The sequence below is a fragment of the Dreissena polymorpha genome, chromosome 5, assembly GCF_020536995.1.
Source record: "Dreissena polymorpha isolate Duluth1 chromosome 5, UMN_Dpol_1.0, whole genome shotgun sequence".
In the NCBI taxonomy this organism is placed as follows: domain Eukaryota; kingdom Metazoa; phylum Mollusca; class Bivalvia; order Myida; family Dreissenidae; genus Dreissena; species Dreissena polymorpha.
The window spans coordinates 41,559,836-41,584,057 of NC_068359.1; the positions used below are offsets into that span (position 1 = coordinate 41,559,836).

Below are 24,222 nucleotides of genomic sequence, written 5' to 3' on the forward strand. Positions count from 1 at the left end.
CCTTTTCCCATTTGATCATTCTTAAGTATTGGTATTGTAATGCTGCTTCTGCTGCTGCTACTGCTGCTGCTACTGCTACTACTCCTACTACTACTACTACTACTACTACTACTACTACTACTACTACTACTACTACTACTACTACTACTACTACTGCTACTACTACTACTACTACTACTTCTACTTCTACTACTATTACTACAACTACTACTACTACTACTACTACTTCTACTACTACTACTACTACTACTACTACTACTACTACTACTACTACTACTACTACTACTACTACTACTACTACTACTACTACTACTACTACTACTACTACTACTACTACTACTACTACTTCTACTACTACTACTACTACTACTACTACTACTACTCTACTTCTACTACTACTACTACTACTACTACTACTACTACTACTACTACTACTACTACACCACCACCACCACCACCAAAACCACCACCACCACCACCACCAACACCACCACCACCACCACCGTTCACAGTGACAAAAAACATATTCACACAAAGGCTGCTACTACAACTTATAGCCCATATAGGGGGGCATGCATGTTTTACAAACAGCCCTTGTTAATTTAGTCTTGATTCCCGTGTTAGGTTGTACGAAACAGTGAAGCCTGTAGAAGATCACATGGCAAGGGAAGTGTCATACGTATTGTGGGAGTGGAGTCACATGTGGAAACAGCTAGCTACGGTAGGTATTATGCTTCGAGAGTAGATCGAGTTATTAGAAGAAACAAGTAGTTAACCTCATAGGGTCTTTTAGATAAGGCCTTTTCCTCCTGGAATATTTTTATACCCCCACAAACGAAGTTCTATTCTATCTTCACCAAACTTGGTCAGAAGTTGTATCTACATGATGTCTAGGCCAAGTTTGAACATGGGCCTTGCCGGGTCAAAAACTAGGTCACGGGGTCTCTTAGTGCGTTTTAAACATTCAGCATATTGTCCGCTCTCTAATTCAAGTAGTTTTCATCCGATCTTTACCAAACTTGGTCAGAAGTTGTATCTACATGATGTCTAGGCCAAGTTTGAACATGGGCCTTGCCGGGTCAAAAACTAAGTCACCGGGTCACTTCGTGCGTTTTAAACATTTAGCATGTTGTCCACTCTCTAATTCAAGTAGTTTTCATTCCATCTTCACCAAACTTGGTCAGAAATTGTATCTAGATAATCTTAAGGCCAAGTTTGAACATGGGCCTTGCCGGGTCAAAAACAAGGTCACGGGGTCACTTAGTGCATTTTTTAACATTCAGCATGGTGTCCTCTCTCTTATTCAAGTAGTTTTCATCCGATCTTCACCAAACTTGGTTGGAAGTGTTATCTAGATGATTTGAAGGCCAAGTTCGAACATGGGCCATGCCAGATCCAAAACTAGGGTCACTTAGTACGTTTTACACATTGAGCATGGTGTCCGCTCTCTATTTCAAGTAGTTTAAATCCGATCTTCACCACACTTGGTCAGAAGTTGTAACTAGATGATGTGTTCGAACTTGGGCCATGCCGGGTCAAAAACTAGGCCACGCGGTCACTAAGTGTGTTTTAAACCTCACCATATTGTCCGCTCTCTAATTCAAGTAGTTTTTATCCAATCTTCATCAAAATTGGTCAGAAGTTGTATCTTGATAATGTCTAGGACAAGTTTGAATATGGGTCATGATGGGTCAAAAACAAGGTCACGGGGTCACTTAGAGCGTTTTAAACATCACAATGTTGTCCGCTTTTTTATTTTAAGTAGTTTTCATCCAATCTTCACCAAACTTGGTCAGAAGTTGTATCTATATGATGTCTAGGTCACGGGGTCACTTAATGCGTTTTTTAACATTCAGCATGGTGTCCGCTCTCTAATTCAAGTTGTTTACATCCAATCTTCACCAAACTTATTCAGAAGTTTTATGGAGATGATCTTAAGGCAAAGTTAGAACATGGGCCTTTCTGGGTCAAAAACTAGGTCAAGGGGTCACTTAGTACGTTTTAAAAATTGAGCATGGTGTCCGCTGTTTTTTGTGAAGACGACATGCAAAATATTATGTGTCAATGCGGTATGTGGTGGTATTTGTCACGTCTGTGACAAAGCTCTAGTTTACATATGTTTTGACCACTGATAATCACTAGGTCACAGAAACAAAATTACGCCATCCAAGTTAAAAGGCATTGAAAGGCAGCAATGAAATTGTGACTCTGACAGGTGCAAATGATTTATTTACATTTTGCCTGGCCTTCACCCGACAAATTTGGGGCTTCCTGTCGCCTGTATTGAAATTGTATTTAAAATGATAACTGCCCATGGTAACATGCTTTCTCTTGTAATGCCACTCAGAGGGGGTAATCACGTGACAAACAAGATGGCGACGTCCATGCTGAGACAGCAATTGTTTCCCCGCTTATACCCTTTATTACTTTTATTAATTGTTAAAATGCCGCTCACTTTCCAGCCATATTGACAAGCAAGTGATTATATTGTATATAATATTTATTCTATATCTTGACTTGACTCGCCGCAAAATTTCTTAGCGGGTCAAAAAATTACAGCTCCTGCTTGAAAATGTGTAGTGAGTCAAGATATAGAGTATCACTTTCTTGCTGATATGGCTGGAAAGTGAGCTGCATTTAAACAATTAAAACAAGTAATAAAGGATATAAAACTGAGAAAGATACCTGTTTTGGCTTGGGCATTGCCATCATGTTTGTCACATGATTACCACCTCTGGCGTTTCTGTCAAAATTTCAGCCACTGAATATTTGCAAGAAAATGCCATCCGGCACTTTGACAGAATCCTGGTAACATGTTTCTAATCTTTCTGATCCCACGAAAAGATGGCCCAGTTTTTATTCCCCGGAAGGAGAGTATATAGTCTGTCTGTCACACTTTGCGTTTAGGTTTTAAAAAATGCTCATAACTTCTATGTCACTTCAGATGTAACATTCATATTTGGTATGCATGTATATATGGACAAGGCCTTTTCATACGCACACAAGTTTTGACCCCTTTGACCTTGAACTTAGGGTCTGCGTTTAGGTTTCGAAAAATGTGTTAAGGTTTCGAAAAATGCTCATAACTTCTATCAAAGTGTTTATCGGGGGCATATGTCATCCTATGGAGACAGCTCTTGTTATTCACTTAATTAATTAATTAATGTATTCATTTAAGTTGTTTCAGCATGAAAAGCAAACTGCTAACTGGAAGGTGGCAGTTACTTATTTGTGAATGGGGTATAAGCCATACGGTCTAGTATTACTGCAAAATCACTTATTAAATTCTGTGGTTAAACAATGACTTTTCAAGGACACATACATTTTTGGATTCTGATTTTTGAAAAAAAGAGGAATTTGTGTCTGTCATTTATTTCCAATGTTTTTGTGTTAAATTTGTGGATTAGCCAACCCACAAAACCAACGAAAATTAATTTCCCAGAATACTTGTAATAATGATTTTACAGTATTTAGGATAATCATTTTAAAAGAGAATTATTTTTCAAATAGTCTGGTTCTTTCCAATCTTTTTTCTACAGGAATAAGTCCCATTCAGCACAGAATCATTAAATTCTGTCATTTCACATAAACCATAGAGAAATAAAATAGAGCCTGGCTCTGTGAAACTGTTGTTTTTTTTTTCAGACATGTAAAAGGTCGTCCCACCCTATCTAGGTCAACCCTTTACACACATGCAATACGCATCATATTCACAGAGCAAGTTTCACCTGTCCCATATAGATATTAAGTTGATTCCATTTACTTATATTTGTCTCTCTTTTGTTACAAAAAATTTAATCAAACAATAAATTTTAGGGTGAGAAAAGTGTTCTACTGGCGAAGGTGAGACAGAACGTTGAAGAACTGATCAACTTACGGAGCCAGCTCATGAATGATACCCTGTCTTCCACAGACGCTCGAGATATACGTAGAGATATAGTCAGCATAATTGACTGGGGAAATGCGTATGTGAATGATTCAGAAGTTCCAATTGTTTGCCATAGTGTACTGATCTTTTTCATTTATATATTAAAGGAAAGATATTTTCAAAGCGGTTTTCCGGTTATAGAGTGAGGCTTAGTATATATTTATGCACGATTATATATAATTTTATTATATTTAATCTCATTGTTATCAGGATTTATTAGGGAAAATTATGTATTGAACATGCTAAGTATAAATTTGATGCTTTGGAGACATTAACAATAGCCTTGCTTTTTTATTTGAATGTGCATAAAATACAAATAAAAAATTAAAGTATTTGATAATTTATTTGATAATAAATGATAATTGGTGTGTCTGCGGACATCATGCATGTGTGTATTATTTTAATTTTAGTAAATTGGGTATCGATCTGGTTCCACGCATTGATGGTGAACAAGTGGATGTTGACTGCTGCAGCGTGTGTAACCTGTACAGAATTCATATGAACAGTGCCGAGATAGCCCAGGATGACAAGGTGCACTTCCAGCTCCATTTAATGCATTTGAGCCTCGCCCTGGGAAAACGGGGTTTAATGCATGTGCGTAAAGTGTCGTCCCAGACTAGCTTGTGTATTATAACTTCCTTTGAACAAGATAAGCTTGTGCAGTCCGCACAGGCTAATCAGGGTAGACACTTTCCGCTAGTCTGGATTTTTCATTTTGAAGAGATTTCCTTCAAACAAAACATTCCATAAAAGTGGAAAGTGTAGTCCCAGATAAGCCTGTGGGTTGGCACTTTTTGCATATGCATAAAGCTCTGTTTTCCCAGATAGAGGCTCGTTTGTTTAAATCATATACCCTAAATGACATCAGAATCAGGAATCACATCATTTACCGATGATTAATGTTTCTCAAGAACTGTGCTTATTTGCTTATTTATTTATTTATTTAAAAAAAGAAAAAAATTCTAAACAAAAGACACTTTTTTGCTGTGTAAGATTTGCCCTGTTACTAGGTTTCTCAAAATTTATATGGCAACCACATATTGATCTAAAATTATTTTTTTTTGGGGGGAGGGGGGGGGTTCTTGCAATTATATATCTTGTATATCAATAAAATATTTTAGTTTGAGTACAAATGGAAATAATGTAAACTTCTTGTCTGTGATTAATTTAATTTGTACTATCTCTTTACTTCACAACTATAAATACAATGAATACAAATCTGTCAATGAACTGTTTTGAAGTTTACACATTCATGTATTGTAAAAGTAAAATTTAAAAAGCAGTTTTTCCAGGTAATACCAAATTTTTGTTATGCTACCTGAAGCCAAAAAATATGATACATACTTGCTTGAATTTGAACCAGCCGCATTTTTAATTAATCTTCAGATGGCTTTTAGGAACCTGGTTATCATTTGGAGAAAACAAATTTTAAAATTAAAATGTCTTTTATTTAAGTTCATTTTTTTTATGCCATTTAGACCAAATGTCATGCCGTAATTTTTTGTTTTCATGTCATTTAGCCGAAACGGCAGGCCACCAAGCGGCAGAAGTCCTCCAAAGGGGAAGTAATAGCGGAATTGGGGATAATCACCCATCACCTGCTGATCTCTTTCAACAACTTTGGTTGTAATGTGGGCGATCCCTCGGAGACCATGCTATCCCTGTATCAGGTCAAGGACGGGCATCTGTCCTGCATCACGTATGTTGTAAATCTGTCCTGCATCACGTATGTTGTAAATCTGTCCTGCATCAGGTATGTTGTAAATCTGTCCTGCATCACGTATGTTGTAAATCTGTCCTGCATCACGTATGTTGTAAATCTGTCCTGCATCACGTATGTTGTAAATCTGTCCTGCATCACGTATGTATCGTATCACGTATCACGAATAAAATAACGGCTCGGCAAACCTCGCCGTTACATTATTCTAAGCCTTGCCTGATATATTACAAAAAGATCACACATGCTAATCAGGGACAAAACTTTCCGCCTTTATTTTATCTTCTCTAAGAAGAGAAGAAATATCACAAAAGCGGAGAGCGTTGTCCCTGATAAGTCTGTTACATTGTAAGGAGCAGTTCATGGTATGTTACATTGTAGGGAGCAGTTCATGGTATATTACATTGAAGGGAGCAGTTCATGGTATGTTACATTGTAGGGAGCAGTTCATGGTATGTTACACCAAGGAAGGAGGTCCGGAAGACCAGTCCAAGCTGGGCGATTACTATGGCCTCTTTACAGTATGTACAGTGTTGGGTCTTCTCAAACTTTTTTGGATTTCTAGAGATAAAAGGCTGATTGGTGATGAATTAGAAGTTGAACAAGGAAATTCCTCTATAAAAACTGAGAATCTAGTTGGAATTTAACTTGAACCCTCTCCCACTTAGAAGCAAAGTGTTAATGGCTATGTGCAAACAGCATAAAACCAGAACAGTCTGCGAGCAACTCATAGTCTGTTCAGGTTTTATGCTGTTTGCTGCTCATTAGTACCTAAGGGTTGGAGATGAAACCTTAAACACTTGAATCTAGAAAGAAAGGTCTTTAATAAAATAGAACTTTCTTAGGGACTACAAATGCGTGAAAATACCTATCTAAGTGGTAAAGGGTTACCAAAATAAATGTTGATCACTTGACACCTTGGCACATGGGGATTTCACCCAGTTTTTCACAAGTATATCTGTATTTCTCGTGCAGGATCTGACGAGTGATGAGCTAGAGAAGGAGCTGTACCTGGTGGCGCAGATCTACCGCAAAGGCAGCATGAAGCCTGAGAACCAGAAGAAGAACAATAGAGCCACGTTCAAGAGGCCCTGGGGGGTTGGAGGTATGTATGTTAGTGTTGCGTAACCTAGGTTGTTGGATGTTTTTATTTTAGTGTTGAGCAACCTGGTTGTCGTATGTATGTATGTTAAGTGTTGAGTAACCTGGGGTGTCGGATGTATTTATGTAAGTGTTGAGTAACCTTAGGTGTCATATGTATGTATTTTAGTGTTGAGTAACCTAGGGTGTCGGATGTATGTATGTAAGTGTAGAGTAACCAGAGGTGTCAGATGTATGTATGTTAGTGTTGAGTAACCTGGGATGTCGGATGTATGTATGTTAGTGTTAAGTAACCTGGGGTGTGGGATGTATGTATTTTAGTGTTGAGTAACATAAGGTGTCAGATGTATGTATGTTAATGTTGAGTAACCTTGGGTGTCAGATGCATGTACGTTAGTGTTGAGTAACCTGGGTTGTCAGATGTATGTACGTTGGTGTTGAGTAACCTGGGTTGTCAGACGTATGTACGTTAGTGTTGATTTACCTTGGTTGTCAGATGTATGTACGTTAGTGTTGAGTAACCTGGGTTTTGGATGTATGTTTGTTAGTGTTGAGTAACCTTGGGCGTCAAATGCATGTACGTTAGTGTTGAGTAACCTGGGTTGTCAGATGTATGTACGTTAGTGTTGAGTAACCTGGGGCGTCAGAGCTATGAACGTCAGCAAGGTCTTAAATAACTATAATGTGCAACATTGCTCACCATATTGTTGTTTTTAACAGGATAGTAGGGAGGCTGATGTGGTATGTCTAGGCATATTTCTTGGGAAAATAATACTATTGTCTGTCTGAAATATTCAGGGATGGGGAGTTGACATTCTCACATTCAAGAGGCCCTGGTAAATTTTGAAAGTGTCACACGATTTTTGATGTTGCTTTCTTTTTGTAATTAATTTTTTCTTGACTCTGTGTCAGAATCCTCTATCTACGTGATGTCTTCATTTTAAGCAATACAATGTTGTTGTTGCTGTGTGTGATAGTTACTTAATAAAACCATTCTTTGTAATATGAATAAATACAAAGAAAACATTCTGAAATTTTTGGTAACGTAGTACTTACAACCAAACAATTTGAGAGATGTTCTTTGACTTGAAAGTGAGCAACTTCATGTTGTCTTAGTGAAATTTTCCTCCTGAAGTAAATGTCCCCTTTTGTTCTGTTCATGACATTAACAAGTGAATGTGTCCTTCTTTCAGTGGTGAACTTTACAGTAGCTAAGATGTCATCTGCAGTCAAAATGTGGAATTTTACTATAAAAATCCAAAAGTGCGTATTATTATTTATATAAATGAGTCATCTAAAATTGGAAAGTAATTCTCCGTACCATAAACTTTTGTTGTAAAAGAATACAGCCCCTTTGTTTGATGTTAAAACTACATAATCCTATTCCCTTTTGCCAATAACCAGTAAGAAACCTGAGTATGCTTAACCCTTTCCCACTCAGAAGCAAAGTAAAATGGTTATGTGCAAACAGCATTAAACCTGAACAGACTGCGAGTTACTGTTTGCTGCTCATCAGTATCTAAGGGTTGAAAATGAAGCCTTTAAAACTTGAATCTAGTAAGACAGGTTTTTAATTAAAAGTAACTTTCTAAGGGACTACAATTGCGTCAAAATACATGTCTAAGTTGTAAAAGTTTAAGAAACTTGAGTATGCTTCATATTTATGAGCCTTCTTCTGAGGAAACTTGGCTTAATGCATGTGCGTAGTTTCCATCTAAACTGGATTTTCCTTAAAAAGAGACTTCCTTTTAACGAAAAATACCATAAAAACAGAAAATATCATATCTGATAAGCCTGTGCAGACTAATAATCAGGAACAACATTTTTCATGCATGTATTTGCCCAGTTTTCTCCGAATGCAGTTCATATACATGGAGCAAAATCAGGTTTTGTAAAAGTTATTGGCAATAGGGAATAGGATAATGTATTCAAACACCACAGCAGTTTCCAATGTTCAAATATTTATTGCAAGCATTATTTATACTTGTATTTCTAAGTTACATTTTCAAGTTACAACTTTTTGTGCAACGCATACATCACATAACTTTTATAACTTTTTATTATTCGTTGTTGTTTTTTCACACATTTCAAACCTTATTCAAGTTTCTTGATTATGCACGCCACTAAACAAATGAAATTTGCACATAAAAAAATTGACAGCTATATGAATCAAAAGAAAATACACCTTCACAATTACATGTATCTAATGCTTGCAGCGTTACGGACAAAACAGAACCACATTTTGCTGGTCTCCATGAAGAACACATTAACAGACTTAAGCAGGAGAACAAGGACAAAAGTCTGGAATCACTTCCGGCGCAGCAAATCGGAAAACTTGGTCTAGGTACGTTTTTACTTGCGATAAGCTATAAGATATATGAAATAGTAGCAACTCTATATATCTCTGTAGCTATACTTCAAGTGTTCAATTAAAACTTTCAATTTGTTTTTGTTGTTGTTGTTTAAGGCCCATAACTAGTTAATGGGCTCAATAAGCACCTTTTCACATTTAGGAAATTCAGGTTTAGGTTTTGCACTTAAAAAAATTCAGGTTAAGTTTTTTTTTTACAAAATTCAGTTCAATGTATTGCACTTACAAAATTCAGGCTAAGGTTTTGCACTTATAAATTCAGTCTAAGGTTTTCTTTAAAAAATTCAGTTTAAGTTGTCCATATCTACTACAAATATAAATGTGAAACTTCAGCACCCGGTTATAATATGTGGTCACAGGCCAATGCTTATAACTGGAACCATATTTAGCTCGGCTTTTTTCGGAGAAAACCCGAAGTATTGTCACAGCCAGCTCGGCCTCCGCGTCTGCCGTCCGTGTCATGCTAAAACCTCAACATAGGCTCTAAAATCAAAGTGCTTCCACATACAACTTTGAAACTTTATATGTAGATGCACTTTGATTAGTTCTACACGTCACACCCATTTTTGGGTCACTAGGTCAAAGGTCAAGGTCACCTCTGTCAATCTTTCATTTATTCAAAACTGCACCCACAGTCGAGCGTAGGCACCCGCTATGCAGTGCTCTTGTTTAAGTTTAATGTAGCAACTTTTTTTTTAATTCATAAGATTTCATGTTGAATTTTGCAAAGACCTTTATAACTGCAGCATAACTATATCTCTCGTGTGTACTGTTATTTCTGTAGACTGCATGTAACTACATGCGTATGAATAATGTTTGTTTATTGATACTGTTAAATCATTTAAAATAAAGAACAGTAAGTGAAATTGGTTATTCAAATGCTAATGAAATGCCTGGTAATTATTGTTTCAGTGTTGACTGTGTCTGTCCAAGTATTCCATGGTGATCTAACGACAGTGAAAAAAGAGAATCCAGTCATGTTTTCAAAAGGAGTGGCACTGATACAAAAGATTGGCTTTGCAGATATCATTTCACCAGGTATTTTTGTACGCATAAATTTGATGAAAATGTCAGTGATTGTTGTTTTCCTTCAATTTGTCCATAATTTCTCTTACCAGAGTGTTTTGAATCTAGTGTGTCACCTTGAATAGTCATAAATAAGTTACAAAGTCGAAGTACTATAACAGGCTACCTAACGGTCATATAACGTGTGTGAGGATTTGCCATTGAGTCATATCTATGGCCATGAAATAATTGAATCGCGTTCTGAGAAAACTGGGCATAATGCATGTGCGTAAAGTGTCATCCCAGATTAGCCAGTGCAGTCCGCACAGGCTAATCAGGGACAACACTTTCCGCCTAAATTGGAGTTTTGCTAAGAAGAGACTTCATTTTAACGAAAAATGTCATAAAAAGCGGGAAGCGTCGTCCCTGATTAGCCTGTGCGGATTGCACATGCTAATCTGAGACGACACTTTACACAAATGCATTATGCCCAGTTTTCATTGAACGGGACTCAATTTATGTGGCCAATTTCACAGTACCGTTGATTCAAGTAGGGCATTTGTCATTTACTGGCATAAGTATGTGCACCTAGAACTGGTAAACAAGCTCACCCAAGAAAAGTGTGAGTAGTTTAAATGCAACCATGAAATGACTTTAATACTGTTAAAATGCAAAAAAATCTTAACAAACCAAAAAACGAACAGATCATGTCCCCTTTTTATGTATATTGTTTTTGGCCTGTCTGTTTGTCATTCTGTCCCAAAACTTTAACCTTGATTAAAGTTTGATAACTTTTGCAATATTGAAGATAGCAACTTCATATTTGGCATGCATGTGTATCTCATGGAGCTGCAAATTTTGAGTGGTGAAAAGTCAAGGTCATCCTTCAAGGTCAAAGGTCAAATATCATAGTATTTTTCTTTCCTTAAACTTTACCCTTCATTAAAGTTTGGTCATAACTTTTTGAATATTGAAGATAGCAACTTAATATTTCGCATGCATGTGTATCTCATGAAGCTGCACATTTTGAGTGGTGAAAGGTCAAGGTCATCCTTCAAGGTCAAAAGTCAAAAAATACAATCCAAGGGAAGTAATAAGCTTTAAAAGGGAGATTATTTCTAAACCTGCCAAACGATATATATTGAAATTTTATTTCAAAGCGGCGCAATAGGGGGCATTGTGTTTCTGACAAAAACATCTCTTGTTTAAACAATGATTACAAAATTTAACTTAGCAGTTCTGTTTAAGTTTGTGTAAATGTCTTTTTTTACGGAAGTATAGTATACTTATTCAAGTATATTTTCTGTAAATGACATTCGCACAGTTATCTAGTTACTCTAATTTAGACTCAATCTGTATTGGAAATTCTGCAGTGACTTTTGCAAGCCCAGGACACATAGGTGAGAAGCTAGCAGCTAACTTGTTCCAATATTCAAAACACATTTGAAAGGACATTGCTTCAAATTATCTGATTAAAATAAAAACATCTGAGTATATTAATTAGCACACAGTTTTAAGTATTGCACCTGTGTATCATGCTGATCTTGTTAGCTTATGTACTTGCTGTAATATTCTGGAGATTTGTCTCTTGCATCATTGGGTTGTTCATGCTATTGATCCATCTGTTTTCATGTAATGTTTTTACATGTGTGATTGCAGTGTACATAGAAATATGCTCTTGTTTTGAATGCAAGACAGATTTTTGCTTGATTTGTTCTCTAACTGTATGTATGTGTTACGAAAGGGACTATTATAAAAATGCCTTGTCCATCCATGTGCTCATGCTGTCCAAATGTGGATTCTGTAATAACTCATAGAGTATGCAAGCTAGGTTAATTAAACTTGAGATATGAACAGAGGGCCATATGGGGAATATGAATGCTATGTTATTTTTATGTCCCCCACTATAGTAGTGGGGGACATATTGTTTTTGCCCTGTCTGTTGGTCTGTTGGTCTGTCTGTCTGTTTGCGCCAACTTTAACATTTTGCAATAACTTTTGCTATATTGAAGATAGCAACTTCATATTTGGCATGCATGTGTATCTCATGAAGCTGCACATTTTGAGTGGTGAAAGGTCAAGGTCAAGGTCATCCTTCAAGGTCAGAGGTCAAATATATGTGGCCAAAATCGCTCATTTTATGAATACTTTTGCAATATTGAAGATAGCAACTTGATATTTGGCATGCATGTGTATCTCATGGAGCTGCACATTTTGAGTGGTGAAAGGTCAAGGTCAAGGTCATCCTTCAAGGTCAGAGGTCAATTATATGTGGCCAAAATCGCTCATTTTATGAATACTTTTGCAATATTGAAGATAGCAACTTGATATTTGGCATGCATGTGCATCTCATGGAGCTGCTCATTTTGAGTGGTGAAAGGTCAAGGTCAAGGTCATCCTTCAAGGTCAGAGGTCAAATATATGTGGCCCAAATCGCTTATTTTATGAATACTTTTGCAATATTGAAGATAGCAACTTGATATTTGGCATGCATGTGTATCTCATGGAGCTGCACATTTTGAGTGGTGAAAGGTCAAGGTCATCCTTCACAAGGTCAAGGTCATCCTACAATGTCAAACATCATATAGGGAGACATTGTGTTTCACAAACACATCTTGTTTTATTTTGTTTAGAAAAAAAAATTGTGGTTGCTTTGTGGTTGCTATATGGTGTCATATTTTTTTTTAATCTGGAACTTGCAATATTCAAAAAGTTCTTGAGGTATGAGGACAGAGGGCAAAATGACAAATATGCATGTTATTTCATTAATTTTGCCACACCAAAATTGTTGCTGCTATTGTTACAGAAATAATAATAAACTTTTTACTTAAGCTAGGTTATTAAAACTGATTGACATCCTGCTTGGAAAAAAATAACCATGTACAAGACTGCTGTTCTGTCTATAAAAGCTCTTATGATACAAGTTGTAAAAAAGATTAATTTAGTTTGTAGAAGGAAATTTTTTAGACAGTTTTCACAAGGCTAAATATTGTTGTTGTCAGGTGAAAACAATTGTTAAATGTATTCAGTGTAAACAGTGTTAGTTGCTTTAATAAATATAAATAATACTTATACATAATAATAATTTCGAAATGTCAGCATATTTCATAACAATGCCAATATAATTCTGTTTGCACGCTATTTCAAACTACAATGTATATGTAATCCAATTATTCATGGCACTTATGCATATTTTGGTTAGTATTTTCTCCATTTCATCAAGTTCTTTGTTTGAAACTGAAAGTGCTGTGTTGTAAAACATATTTTTAGCATGGCATGGTACTTTCAAATTTATATTTTACATTTCAATACGGTTTGTGATATTTTTCTAAAAAGATCTGGGAGTCATGATCAGTCAGTGATTTTTGTTGGGTTTCTTGCTTGTGTGTTTTTTTTACACATTTATTTGTTGGATTAACGCAAATACCCAACTTGGTAGTTTGTTGCTTTAAATAAGCAGAAATATAATATGGATGTCTAATAGTTTTATATCATCAATTTATGTTGCCCGTCTTCTAGGAGAAATACGCAACGACTTCTATGTTACCTTAAAAAAAGCGGCCCTTGAGCGAGGGAACAAGACCTCCGGCAAAAATGTAGAGGTCAAGGTCACAGTGTACAACGAATCAGGTCAGGAGGTCAAGGTAGGTGTTACATCATGAAACACTAGAGCCTCTCACTGGAAAAATGGTACTTAATGCATGTTGGTGAAGAGCTGTTCCAGTTTTAGCCTGTGCATTCCGCACAGGCTTATTAGGGAGGACACCTTTCGTCTAGACGAGATTTTTGTTTAAAAGAGACTTCCTTTAAATGAACAATTCCATTCAAATGGAAATAGTCCTTACTGATTAGCCTGTGCGTACTGCGCTTTATGCACATGCATTAAGCTCCATTTTTCCATGGCTTAATTGGCTCATTTGTTGGGGACACAGTGCTGGAAATAAGCACCAGCCTGTACACGCTGCAGCAGCCTTGGTAAATAAAAGGCTCATATTTTCAGTTTAATGTTGGCTGGCCTTCTTATTTTAATCACCACAGACATGCCGACACTTGCATTTGAACTAGGGACCTGATTTTGCTTTTTTTTTATGCGTTTGCAGTCCCCACAGGCTACTCAGGGATGGGACTTTTCCGCCTAAACTGGATTTTCACTTAGAAGAGACATCCTTTAAACAAAAAATACAAAACTGGAAAGGCTAATCTGTACGGCACTTTATGCACATGTATTAAGCCCCATGTTCCCATAGCATGGCTGATGCATTGTAAGATTTATGTTAGTAATTTAAGGGAATATTGAGATGTAAGCATTAGCCTTCAGTGAATTGTATGAAAGACCAATAATTGAACTGTTTTGATCCCCAGCATAGATATATATTTTGGAACAATTGTCACCTTGACACTACCCGTTAGTTTTGTTTCCGAAAAACTCAACAGCTATACCTATGTCAAGATTTTAATTAAATTCGAAAAGAAAATTGTATTAAACTATTTAACTTATATGGAACATAGTCTTATATACAACGTGTAAAAAAAATCAACCTGTACAGAGAACAAATTTAATTCTTTCTGTTTCTGCAAAAAATAAGGATGGTTTCCGTTAAAAAACGTTGAAGTTTAAATCATTTTCAATTTAGACAATTTTTAACCAGACATAAATGCACAAAAACTACAAAAACATCTCCAGGACTCAAATACAATGAATAAAGAGTACATGATGTTCATATTATAAATGTACATCTTGTGGTAATATGTTTTTATGCTCCCCCAAAATTTTTGGGAGGAGCATATAGTCGCCGCTTCGTCTGTCTCCGTGTGTCCGTCCGTCCGTGCACAATTTTTGTCCGGGCTATTTCTCAGCAGTTAATGACCGGAATTCAATGAAACTTTATGGGAAGCTTCACTACCAACAGTAGATGTGCATATTATCAGCCGGTTATGGTCGGATGATTTTTCACAGAGTAATGGCCCTTTGAAATTTTCTATAAACTGTACATATAGTGCAATTCTTGTCCCCCCAACTACTGACTGGAATTCAATGAAGCTTTATGGGAAGCTTAACTACCTTGAGAAGATGCGCATGTTATTTGTGGGTTCTGGTTAGATGATTTATTTAGAGAGTTATGGCCCTTTGAAATGTTTAAGTTGCTAAACCATCCATCGTATTATTTTGTCCAAAGTTATGCCCCTCAAGACGTTTCCTTTTATCTGAATATATAGTGCAATATTGTGACAAAAAAAACCTTTGGGGAGAATCACCCGTCTCTGACGGTTTCTTGTAAATATCTTGCTTGTATGCTAATAAATGTTTTTGATGTGGTCTTTATCCCTATATAGCTATGTATCTTTGTAGCTATGAGAGAAATTTTTGCTTATATAGTTTGAGTTCAAACTTTGCATTGTTTATTTCTAAGTTTATCCTAATACTTTATATATCTACCATCATTGTACGACGGTGTGCACCATTGTACATACAATATTCCTTGTCTGTACTGTATCTCTTATCATCATTACTCTATGTTGTGTACTATCGTACATGCATTGTACCATGTCTGCTTCCAGGGTTGCATTGTGTATGGCTGTGGGGAGAAAGCCCTGAATAGCTACCAGTCGTCTGTGTATTACCATAGCAACCATGCTGAGTGGGATGAAACCATAAGAGTAAGACATTTTTGTAAGGATGCTTGTGCTTGATGCAGTAATTAGACAGTAATTCAACTTCTAATAAGCCTTTAGAAAAACAAGAATTAAAATAATATTTGGACTGTATGCCTTGAATACAAAAGGAACAAGATGTGGGTAAACATATTATAAGTGACTTATGTTACAAGCTCTTGTTCAGTTCTGCTTGGACACTTTGTTGTCATTTCTTTTCAGTTGTCAGTTCCCATAGATACGTTCCCAGGCTGCCATGTTTGCTTTGAGCTCTTCCACTGTTCAGGTAGCTATATTGTTTCTGCATTTTAAAAATTACTTATCATATAAATTAGGTTTTGAGGGATGTGTGCAATGTGTTACATTCATTGAACAAAGTTTTTTCCATATAATGCATGTATTAAGAAGTTTTTATCCTTTATTGGTCAATAAATATTGGCGGTATAAAACAAAAACAAATCTTTACCCCAGTTTGATGCTTCATTTGTCAAAATTAAGAGCAATAGAAATTATTTACAACTTAACATTTGCGTTACAGTTTCTCAAAAGAAGGATTCAGGTCGAAAGATGTTTGGCTTTGCGTTCTTTCGCGTCACAAACAAGTCTAACATCGTTATACGGGACGGGTTGCATGAACTGTGTGTCTACAAGGTAATGATTCTACTTTATTATAAACCAATCTGGTAGTTTGAAAACCAGTCTACTCATTGGTAAACCAGTCAATTGAATTATGCAAATAAGAATCTTTTTTTAAACAATTTTTTCGTGACCTGGGTATAACATTCAAACATGATATCGAAGGATATTGACTAGACAATTTTTAATATCCAAAGTTTTGCTGTTAAGTGTCTACTGGTTTCTTTTGTGTGTTTTTTTTTTGTGCATGTTAAATTCTAATATCTACTTTGTGTAGGCACACATATCTGGTGTATGATTACTGATGATAGCAGATGCAAAGTTATGTCATAGCCACTGTCTGTGCTTCAGCTCGGGATTTTATTTCGCATTTGCGCATTTATTCTTTGTTATAGATTAAAATTTAGTCATTAAATACCTAGATTAGCTACCCTCAACTAAAATGACTTTTTTTTCAAATGGCAGCTGCATGTTTTAAGCTTAGTCGTTGTACCATTTCATGAGGATAGATATTACTGTACAACTGGCAGTCACCAATTCCAAGAGATCTGAACATCAGGAAAATACCATTGAGTCTTGTAGTGGGAACACGGGGGTTAATGCATGTGCGGCAAGTGTCATCCCAGATTAGACTGTGCAGTCTGAACAGAGTAATCAAAAACAACACCTTCCACCTACACTGGATTTTCATGTAGAAGAGCATTCTTTTGTATGAAAAAAATACCATAAAAGCATACAGCGTCATCCCTGCTTAGCTTCTCTGACTGCACAGTCTTATCGGGGATGACTCTACGCTCATGCATTAACCCTTTCAGTGCGGGAACCGAATTTTAAAGGCCTTTGCAAACAGTTTGGATCCAGATGAGACGCCACAGAACGTGGCGTCTCATCTGGATCCAAACTGTTTGCTATTCTGATAGTATTCTTTGAAAAAAATCGAAGAAAATGCTAATTTTAGAAATTCTGCAGACGACATTTTAGCAGACGACAAATTTCCCAGCATGCAAAGGGTTAAGCCCACTTTTCCCAGAAAGCTCAATATTTCCCGTCAGACTCGTACTCACCAACCTGCACTACTGTAACTAGGTCTCAGACAACCATCATCCCAAGCAGTTTTTCCGTCTGCCGTTCCTCCTGGATGATTTCAACGATCCCCAGCAGATCAACAACATTCCAAAACACATGTTCTCCAAGGCCAACGAACGGGAATCCCTCACCATAGCTACGCTTTTGTGTTCTGGAAAATTCACACAGAATGGTAAGAAATAATTGGGAAAGAATTGTTTATGCTTTTTCATAGGAACAAAAAAAATAGTTTTATGAATAAGTATTGGAATTTTTTTAGTATCACAAGAAGTATCATTCTAAACATATTAAAGAACTTAACGTCTTCTATAGAGCTGCAACGATTCACCAAAAGCTCGATTTGATTTCGATTTCAGACAGTCGGATACCGATTGTTTTGATTCGATTTATCTTTCAACGTAGTTTTATCATGTATTCACTCTTCTGCCTCAAAATAAACATTTCTGTTCAAATGTGTTGCATACCTAGATATCTTAGAACACTGTATTATGTGAATTGGGAATAAGACATCAAACTGGGAATGGACATCATTTTGGTGATTTTCTCAAACAAAACTATTCATTTCATGATCTACATATATTTTTGTAATATATTATCTATAATTTAAGCTTAATAAGAAATTTTCGATGACTTTTTCATTAACAGTGATTGAATTTGTATCATTTAAAGTGTATTTTTAAACGGTGTCCATGCACGGCATGGACACAGTTTCATTTCATGAGGATTTGTTTTTTAAATTAATAAAAAATCCAGTTTTGAAGTAAAATCAATTTAAATGATGCTATTATATATGCAAGTATATGTTTTAATTATAATTTGTAAAACTAGATAAATGCAACATATAAAACTGCATATTATGCACTTTAAAAAAAACACAATTTATTCCCAAATTGATGTCTTTTTCCCAATTCACATAATACAGTGTTTTTGGCATTTGTGTGTTTGTGTGATATAATTTGGTTGGTTCAACAGTGTTTTAAAAACTGTTGAAAGTGGGTTATATTAACATTTGTAAGAAATAGTTAGCAAGAACTGCCAATTATCTGACAAACTATGTCAATATTTCAATAAAACACATTAAAAAGACTAGCAAATTTAGAATTGGCACTGGTGCTACCTCCTGCTAAATCAACGTTATGTTTGCGTTTGACATGTTGCATTAGATTAGTGGTTGAGCCGGACTTATGGTACGCCACATCAGTGAAGCACAGTTTACACATAGCTTTATCGGAAGGGCTACCATCCCAAAACCCAAAATACTGCCACACTTTTGATTTTAGCTTTTTATGCGCATCTGATAATTTCAATTGTCGGCCACAACTTTTTCAGACATTTTGACGCTTTTTCCGCCAGTAGACCGGAACAGGCTTATTGATTGGATGATTAAAGTAATAAGTAACCAATCGCGCACGTCGTAATTACAGGTAAAGATAAAACCTATAACTTCCCATATCAAATAATAAGAGTACAGCGCGCTTTATGTATCTATGTCTATATATGTTAAAGAATCGAATCGAATTTGGTAGGGTTGGTATCGTAATCGAATCGACGCATTTAAAACCGGTTTTCGATGCATCAGATCAAATCGTTGCAGCTCTAGTCTTCTACACTATTATAAAACACAAATGAGAAATGTGTGCTGTTATTAGTCTTTGATTGAGATTGTCTTTATATTGCCTAACTACTGAATATTCAAAGTTCTACCAAATTAGCTACCGGTAATTTACATAGTTGTGCAAATTGTTCTCAATATGAAATCATAAATAAACTGATCTATTATTAGTAGTGACACATGGATTGAAATTGGGAGTAAGGAAATAGCCCAAAAAGCATTTTTTCATAAACTTCTATACATTTATAATACAAGATATAGGTAGTGCATGAAATTAATTCATATGTGTTGTCTAAGATAAGGGACACGTGTATTAATTGCCATCATGTCAAGGTCCTTAAGACTTAACCTGAGACTAAATATAAAGATGGAAAAAGTTTTGATTTCGAAAATGGTCTCAGTGGGGATGAAGCATTGCGCTTCATTATTTAATAACACCTGTTGCCCCTTTGCAGGTGATTTCATTACTTTATCACGCCTGTTATCCCTTTGCAGGTGTTTTGACATGCACTAAATAACACCTGTTGCCCCTTTGCAGGTGATTTGCCATGCATTCAATCTTGCCTGTTGCCCATTTGCAGGTGATTTGCCATGCATTCAATCTTGCCTGTTGCCCCTTTGCAGGTGATTTGCCATGCATTCAATCTTGCCTGTTGCCCCTTTCCAGGTGATTTGCCATGCATTCTAAACTGGGCTGGGATGTTGCATTACTATATCATGCCTGTTGTCCCTTTGTAGGTGATTTGCTATGCATTCTAAACTGGGCTAGGATGTTTCATTACTTTATCACGCCTGTTGTCCCTTTGCAGGTGTTTTGCCATGTACTCAATCACGCATTTTGCCAACTGTAGGTGATTGCCATGTACTAAATCACACCTGTTCCGCCTTTGCAGGTGATTTGCAATGCATTATGCCCCTTTACAGGTGATTTGCCATCTGTTCTGTTGTCGCTTTGAAGGTGATTTGCCAGGTACTCTGTTTTCACTTTGCAGGTGATTTGCCACTTATTTTTTTGTCTCTTTGCAGGTGATTTGCCATGCATTCTGTAGTCCCTTTGCAGGTTATTGCAATCCATTCTTTTGTCCCTTTGCAGGTGATTTGCCATGTATTCTGTTGTCTCTTTGCAGGTGATTTGCCATGTATTCTGTTGTCCCTTTGCAGATGATTTGCCATGTATTCTGTTGTTCGTTTGCAGGTGATTTGCCATGCATTCTTAACTGGCGAGGGGAGGAGTTCAAGGGTAAACTGGACCAGAGTCTGGATACCCTGTGCAAGATGAAGGAGGATGAGATTGTCAAGGTAACCTCGTTTGATGACCTAATTAAATCACATTGTAAAGTGAGCCAGATTGACGACCTATTTAAATGTCATAGTTTGATGAGATTTTCAAGATAACCATTGACCTCATTGGATGACCTAGTTAAATCACCTTGTCAAATTACCCAGATTGATGACCTAGTTAAATGACCTAGTTAAATGGCCTAGTTTGATTACCTAGTTAAACACTTTCTAAATGACCCAGATTGAAGACCTAGTTAAATAAATTAGTGTGATGAAACTGTCAAGGTAACCCATGATCTCATGACCCATTAAAGTCACCTTCTTAAATGACCCAGATTGATAACTAACTTAAATTGCCTTGTTCAATGACCCAGATTAATGACCTAGTTAAATGACCTTGTTTGATGACTGTGCTGTAAAACAGGTTGTTGATTTAGAAGGTTACCTATTTATATTGCATATTTTGATGACCTAGTACAGTGATGTTATTTTATGACCTAATCGGTAACATGTTTGTCAAAATATCCTATAAGACAGTTATTAAAAAAAGAAAAGTCCCTTTGTTCCTTGATTTTAACTACTATTTTAAAGTTATTGATGGTATACACAAAAGTAATTATGTTTGTAAGTTTATGTATCATTTTCCATAAAATCTTGTACTATTACTTGTAGTATTTTTGAAATTATATTTTTGGAACACTTAATTGCAAACAAAAAAAAGGGGAAACTTAACTAATCCTTTATAAACTGACGAAAGAAAATTTGAGAAAAATGCGGGGTTCACAACTGCACACAAATGGTGACCAATATCCAATAATGATCATAGTCATGTACCAGTTTATGTTTGTAGTATGCCATTGACTTCAATTTGGTATTGCCTTAACATGAGAAAAGTAATATTCCAGTACAATAATGATACATCTCATTTTTGTGCCACCAAAACGTTGCATGTCTTCCAGGGTCTGTATTCACCAAACAATTCTTAAGACTGAGCAAAAAATGCTTTTCTTTAAATTGATTCAAGAATTTATATAACATTGAGCCAAACCTGACATTAAGCACATTTAATTATGTAATTCTTTATTTACGACAGCTTATTGTCGCCAATAATTTGTAGTCTGTACATATTCAAAGTCAGAGTGTTTTTTTTTTCTTGGCTCTTAGTCTATTCATTTTTAGCTCACCTGTCACGAAGTGACATGGTGAGCTTATGTGACCGTGTGATGTCCGGCGTCCGTTGTGCGTGCATGCGTGTGTGCGTGTGTCCGTCAACAATTTGTTTGTGTAGACAGTAGAGGTCAAAGTTTTCATCCAATCTTTATGAAATTTGGTAAGAATGTTTATCTTGATGAAATCTGGGTTGGGATTGTATTTGGGTCATCTGGGGTCAAAAACTAGGTCACTAGGTCAAATAATAGAAAAACCTTGTGTAGACAATAGAGGTCACAGTTTTCATCCACTCGTTATGAAATTTGGTCAGAATGTTTATCTTGATAAAATCTGGGTTGGGATTGTATTTTGGTCATCTGGGGTCAAAAACTAGGTCACTAGGTCAAATAATAGAAAAACCTTGTAAAAGCCTTGTGTAGACAATAGAGGTCACAGTTTTCATCCAATCTTAATGAAATTTGGTCAGAATGTTTATCTTGATGAAATCTGAGTTGGGATTGTATTTGGGTCATCTGGGGTCAAAAACTTGGTCATTAGGTCAAATAATAGAAAAACCTTGTGTAGACAATAGAGGTCATAGCTTTCATCTGATCTTAATGAAATATGGTCAGAATGTTTATCCTGATAATAACTGATTTTGAATCGTTACAGGGCTCACGCTGCCGTTTGCTAGATTGGCCAATGGCAAACATTTAGCAAATTCAGCGAATAAAATAAACGTTCGGCGAACAATTTTTTTTCCTAACAAATGCCGTTCCAGATAATAAACTCTTTCAGCTGTAGACTGTGCTTCAATACACCGCCGTGTTATTGACCCGAAAAATTGATACGCAGTCGGCATAAACACCGGTCAGAACCGGTCATCGAGACAAAGGAAAATGACTGGTGTGAAAACAAAACAATGGTGTACATCTTATCGGCTTAAATAAACAATAACTGATTAAAGATTAAAGATTGCTGCCAATTGCAATCAATTTGAGTAAAAGCCGTTAGTGAATTATCAACTTAGTCACACAATGAACGTAAGTAAAGAAGTTGATAATTGATTTTAATTTCAAGAAGTTCGTAATGTTTGTAATGATTTAAGGCTAAATGTGTTACAATTGTGAAAGACGATAGATGAACGGGTATAAAACCCTTGACATTTTTGGCGAAGTGTGTCGGAAATTGCGACTGCCATTATGGCGACCATAGGCAATAAGCGTCCTTTGGACTCTGACAAATCTAATGACACGGTTTAAAAAACAATCAAATCTGATAATAGATCATTCAAAGATGTTTGGCTTTCGGAATTCAAGTGGTTAGACTATAATGCAAAATAAAAAACGATGTATTGCAAAATATGCATACAGTTTCAAAAATCAAATTCATTCACTTTGGGTAAAGTATGTTGAAAAAAGACAACATTTCAAAACACGAAAAATCAAAAGGTAATCAAAAGGTAATAAAAAGAATGACAATCAATATAAAAATGAATATACATGAACAATTTTTATATTATTAATAATATATTAAAAATAACAATAATATTTTGATATGTTCATAATAAATATATATTGACACGTTTCCAAATGAGCTTTTTGTTTTGAAATTTTGTATTTAATTTTGTTTATTTCAGATCACAAAGAGGCCTCACAAGCTTGAAATCTGAAAACATCAATGACAAATGCGCAGGCTGCAGCAATATCCAAAAGTGAAGCGGCTGTAGTGTCGGCTATGACTAATGTGTACTTTGCTGCACAACATACTCTCGCATCATCGCTGGTTCCAGACCTGAACAGATTGTGTGTCTTGCAGATAAAAAAATAAATAAAACTTCTTTAAAACAAATTTGATCTGTTTTAAATTGATTGATAAAATTTTATTTTGTTTAAGTTTGCTACAAATATTGAGCAAAATATACTTGAAATCATAAATTATATTTTCAGGATGCAAATTTGTATTAATATAATTTCAGGGTGCAACCCAGCTCAATGACCTTCGAGTTGACAGCCACACGTCATATGAACACAGCTCCAGTGTGTCGGAATTTCAAAACTGTATGGCAGACGTTCTGAGGAGTGATCTTCTCCATAAGATACAGACATCATGCAAGTACAGTATCATGAGCGATGAGAGTACAGACATTTTAGTGAAGCAAAATTTAGTGACCTATGTTAGACTTTTGGAAACTGATGAGTTTGAAATGGCTGAACTTCAAAGAGCAAATGCAGAGAGCATATATGAGAATGTAGTTAATTTGCTTGGTAGAACAGGAATTGACATTCAACATCTCTCAGAAATTCTATTAAAATTGAAAACTTGGAGAACTTGTTGATTTTGTCCATAGAAGCCCACCAATGGAAAAGTTTGATTTCAAACGTGCTTTCAATATTTTGGCTGGATTGAAGTTGAGGCGGGTTATAGCCTTCTGCTAAAATGTATGTTCAGGATATCATGTGCTCATGTAATGTAAATTGATCATGTGCTTATTTTATGAACATGTGCTTGAGTTATGATGTGTGTATATCTATAAATGTTTTGTTGTACTGTTGTTGTTTTTTGTTATGCACACATGATGTGGATTATGGCCTTCTGCTAAAATGTATGTTCAGGATATCATGTGCTCATGTAATGTAAATTTATCATATGCTTATTTTATGAACATGTGCTTGAGTTATGAT

General features: G+C 35.9%; 1 protein-coding gene across 1 annotated transcript in view; it reads left to right on the forward strand.

Annotated features, from left to right (window-relative positions):
- The window catches only part of LOC127831182 (dedicator of cytokinesis protein 3-like), a 168,526-nt gene that overhangs the window by 33,275 nt on the left and 111,029 nt on the right, over window positions 1-24,222 (forward strand). The window contains exons 5-20 of the mRNA XM_052356175.1: window positions 625-721; window positions 3,817-3,965; window positions 4,339-4,459; window positions 5,449-5,627; window positions 6,085-6,166; window positions 6,621-6,750; window positions 7,940-8,009; window positions 8,963-9,090; window positions 10,030-10,155; window positions 11,496-11,522; window positions 13,642-13,766; window positions 15,682-15,780; window positions 15,997-16,060; window positions 16,313-16,425; window positions 17,497-17,668; window positions 20,304-20,407. Of these exons, the coding sequence (XP_052212135.1) occupies window positions 625-721; window positions 3,817-3,965; window positions 4,339-4,459; window positions 5,449-5,627; window positions 6,085-6,166; window positions 6,621-6,750; window positions 7,940-8,009; window positions 8,963-9,090; window positions 10,030-10,155; window positions 11,496-11,522; window positions 13,642-13,766; window positions 15,682-15,780; window positions 15,997-16,060; window positions 16,313-16,425; window positions 17,497-17,668; window positions 20,304-20,407 (1,786 nt within the window). The remainder of the gene's footprint in view (window positions 1-624; window positions 722-3,816; window positions 3,966-4,338; window positions 4,460-5,448; window positions 5,628-6,084; window positions 6,167-6,620; window positions 6,751-7,939; window positions 8,010-8,962; window positions 9,091-10,029; window positions 10,156-11,495; window positions 11,523-13,641; window positions 13,767-15,681; window positions 15,781-15,996; window positions 16,061-16,312; window positions 16,426-17,496; window positions 17,669-20,303; window positions 20,408-24,222) is intronic.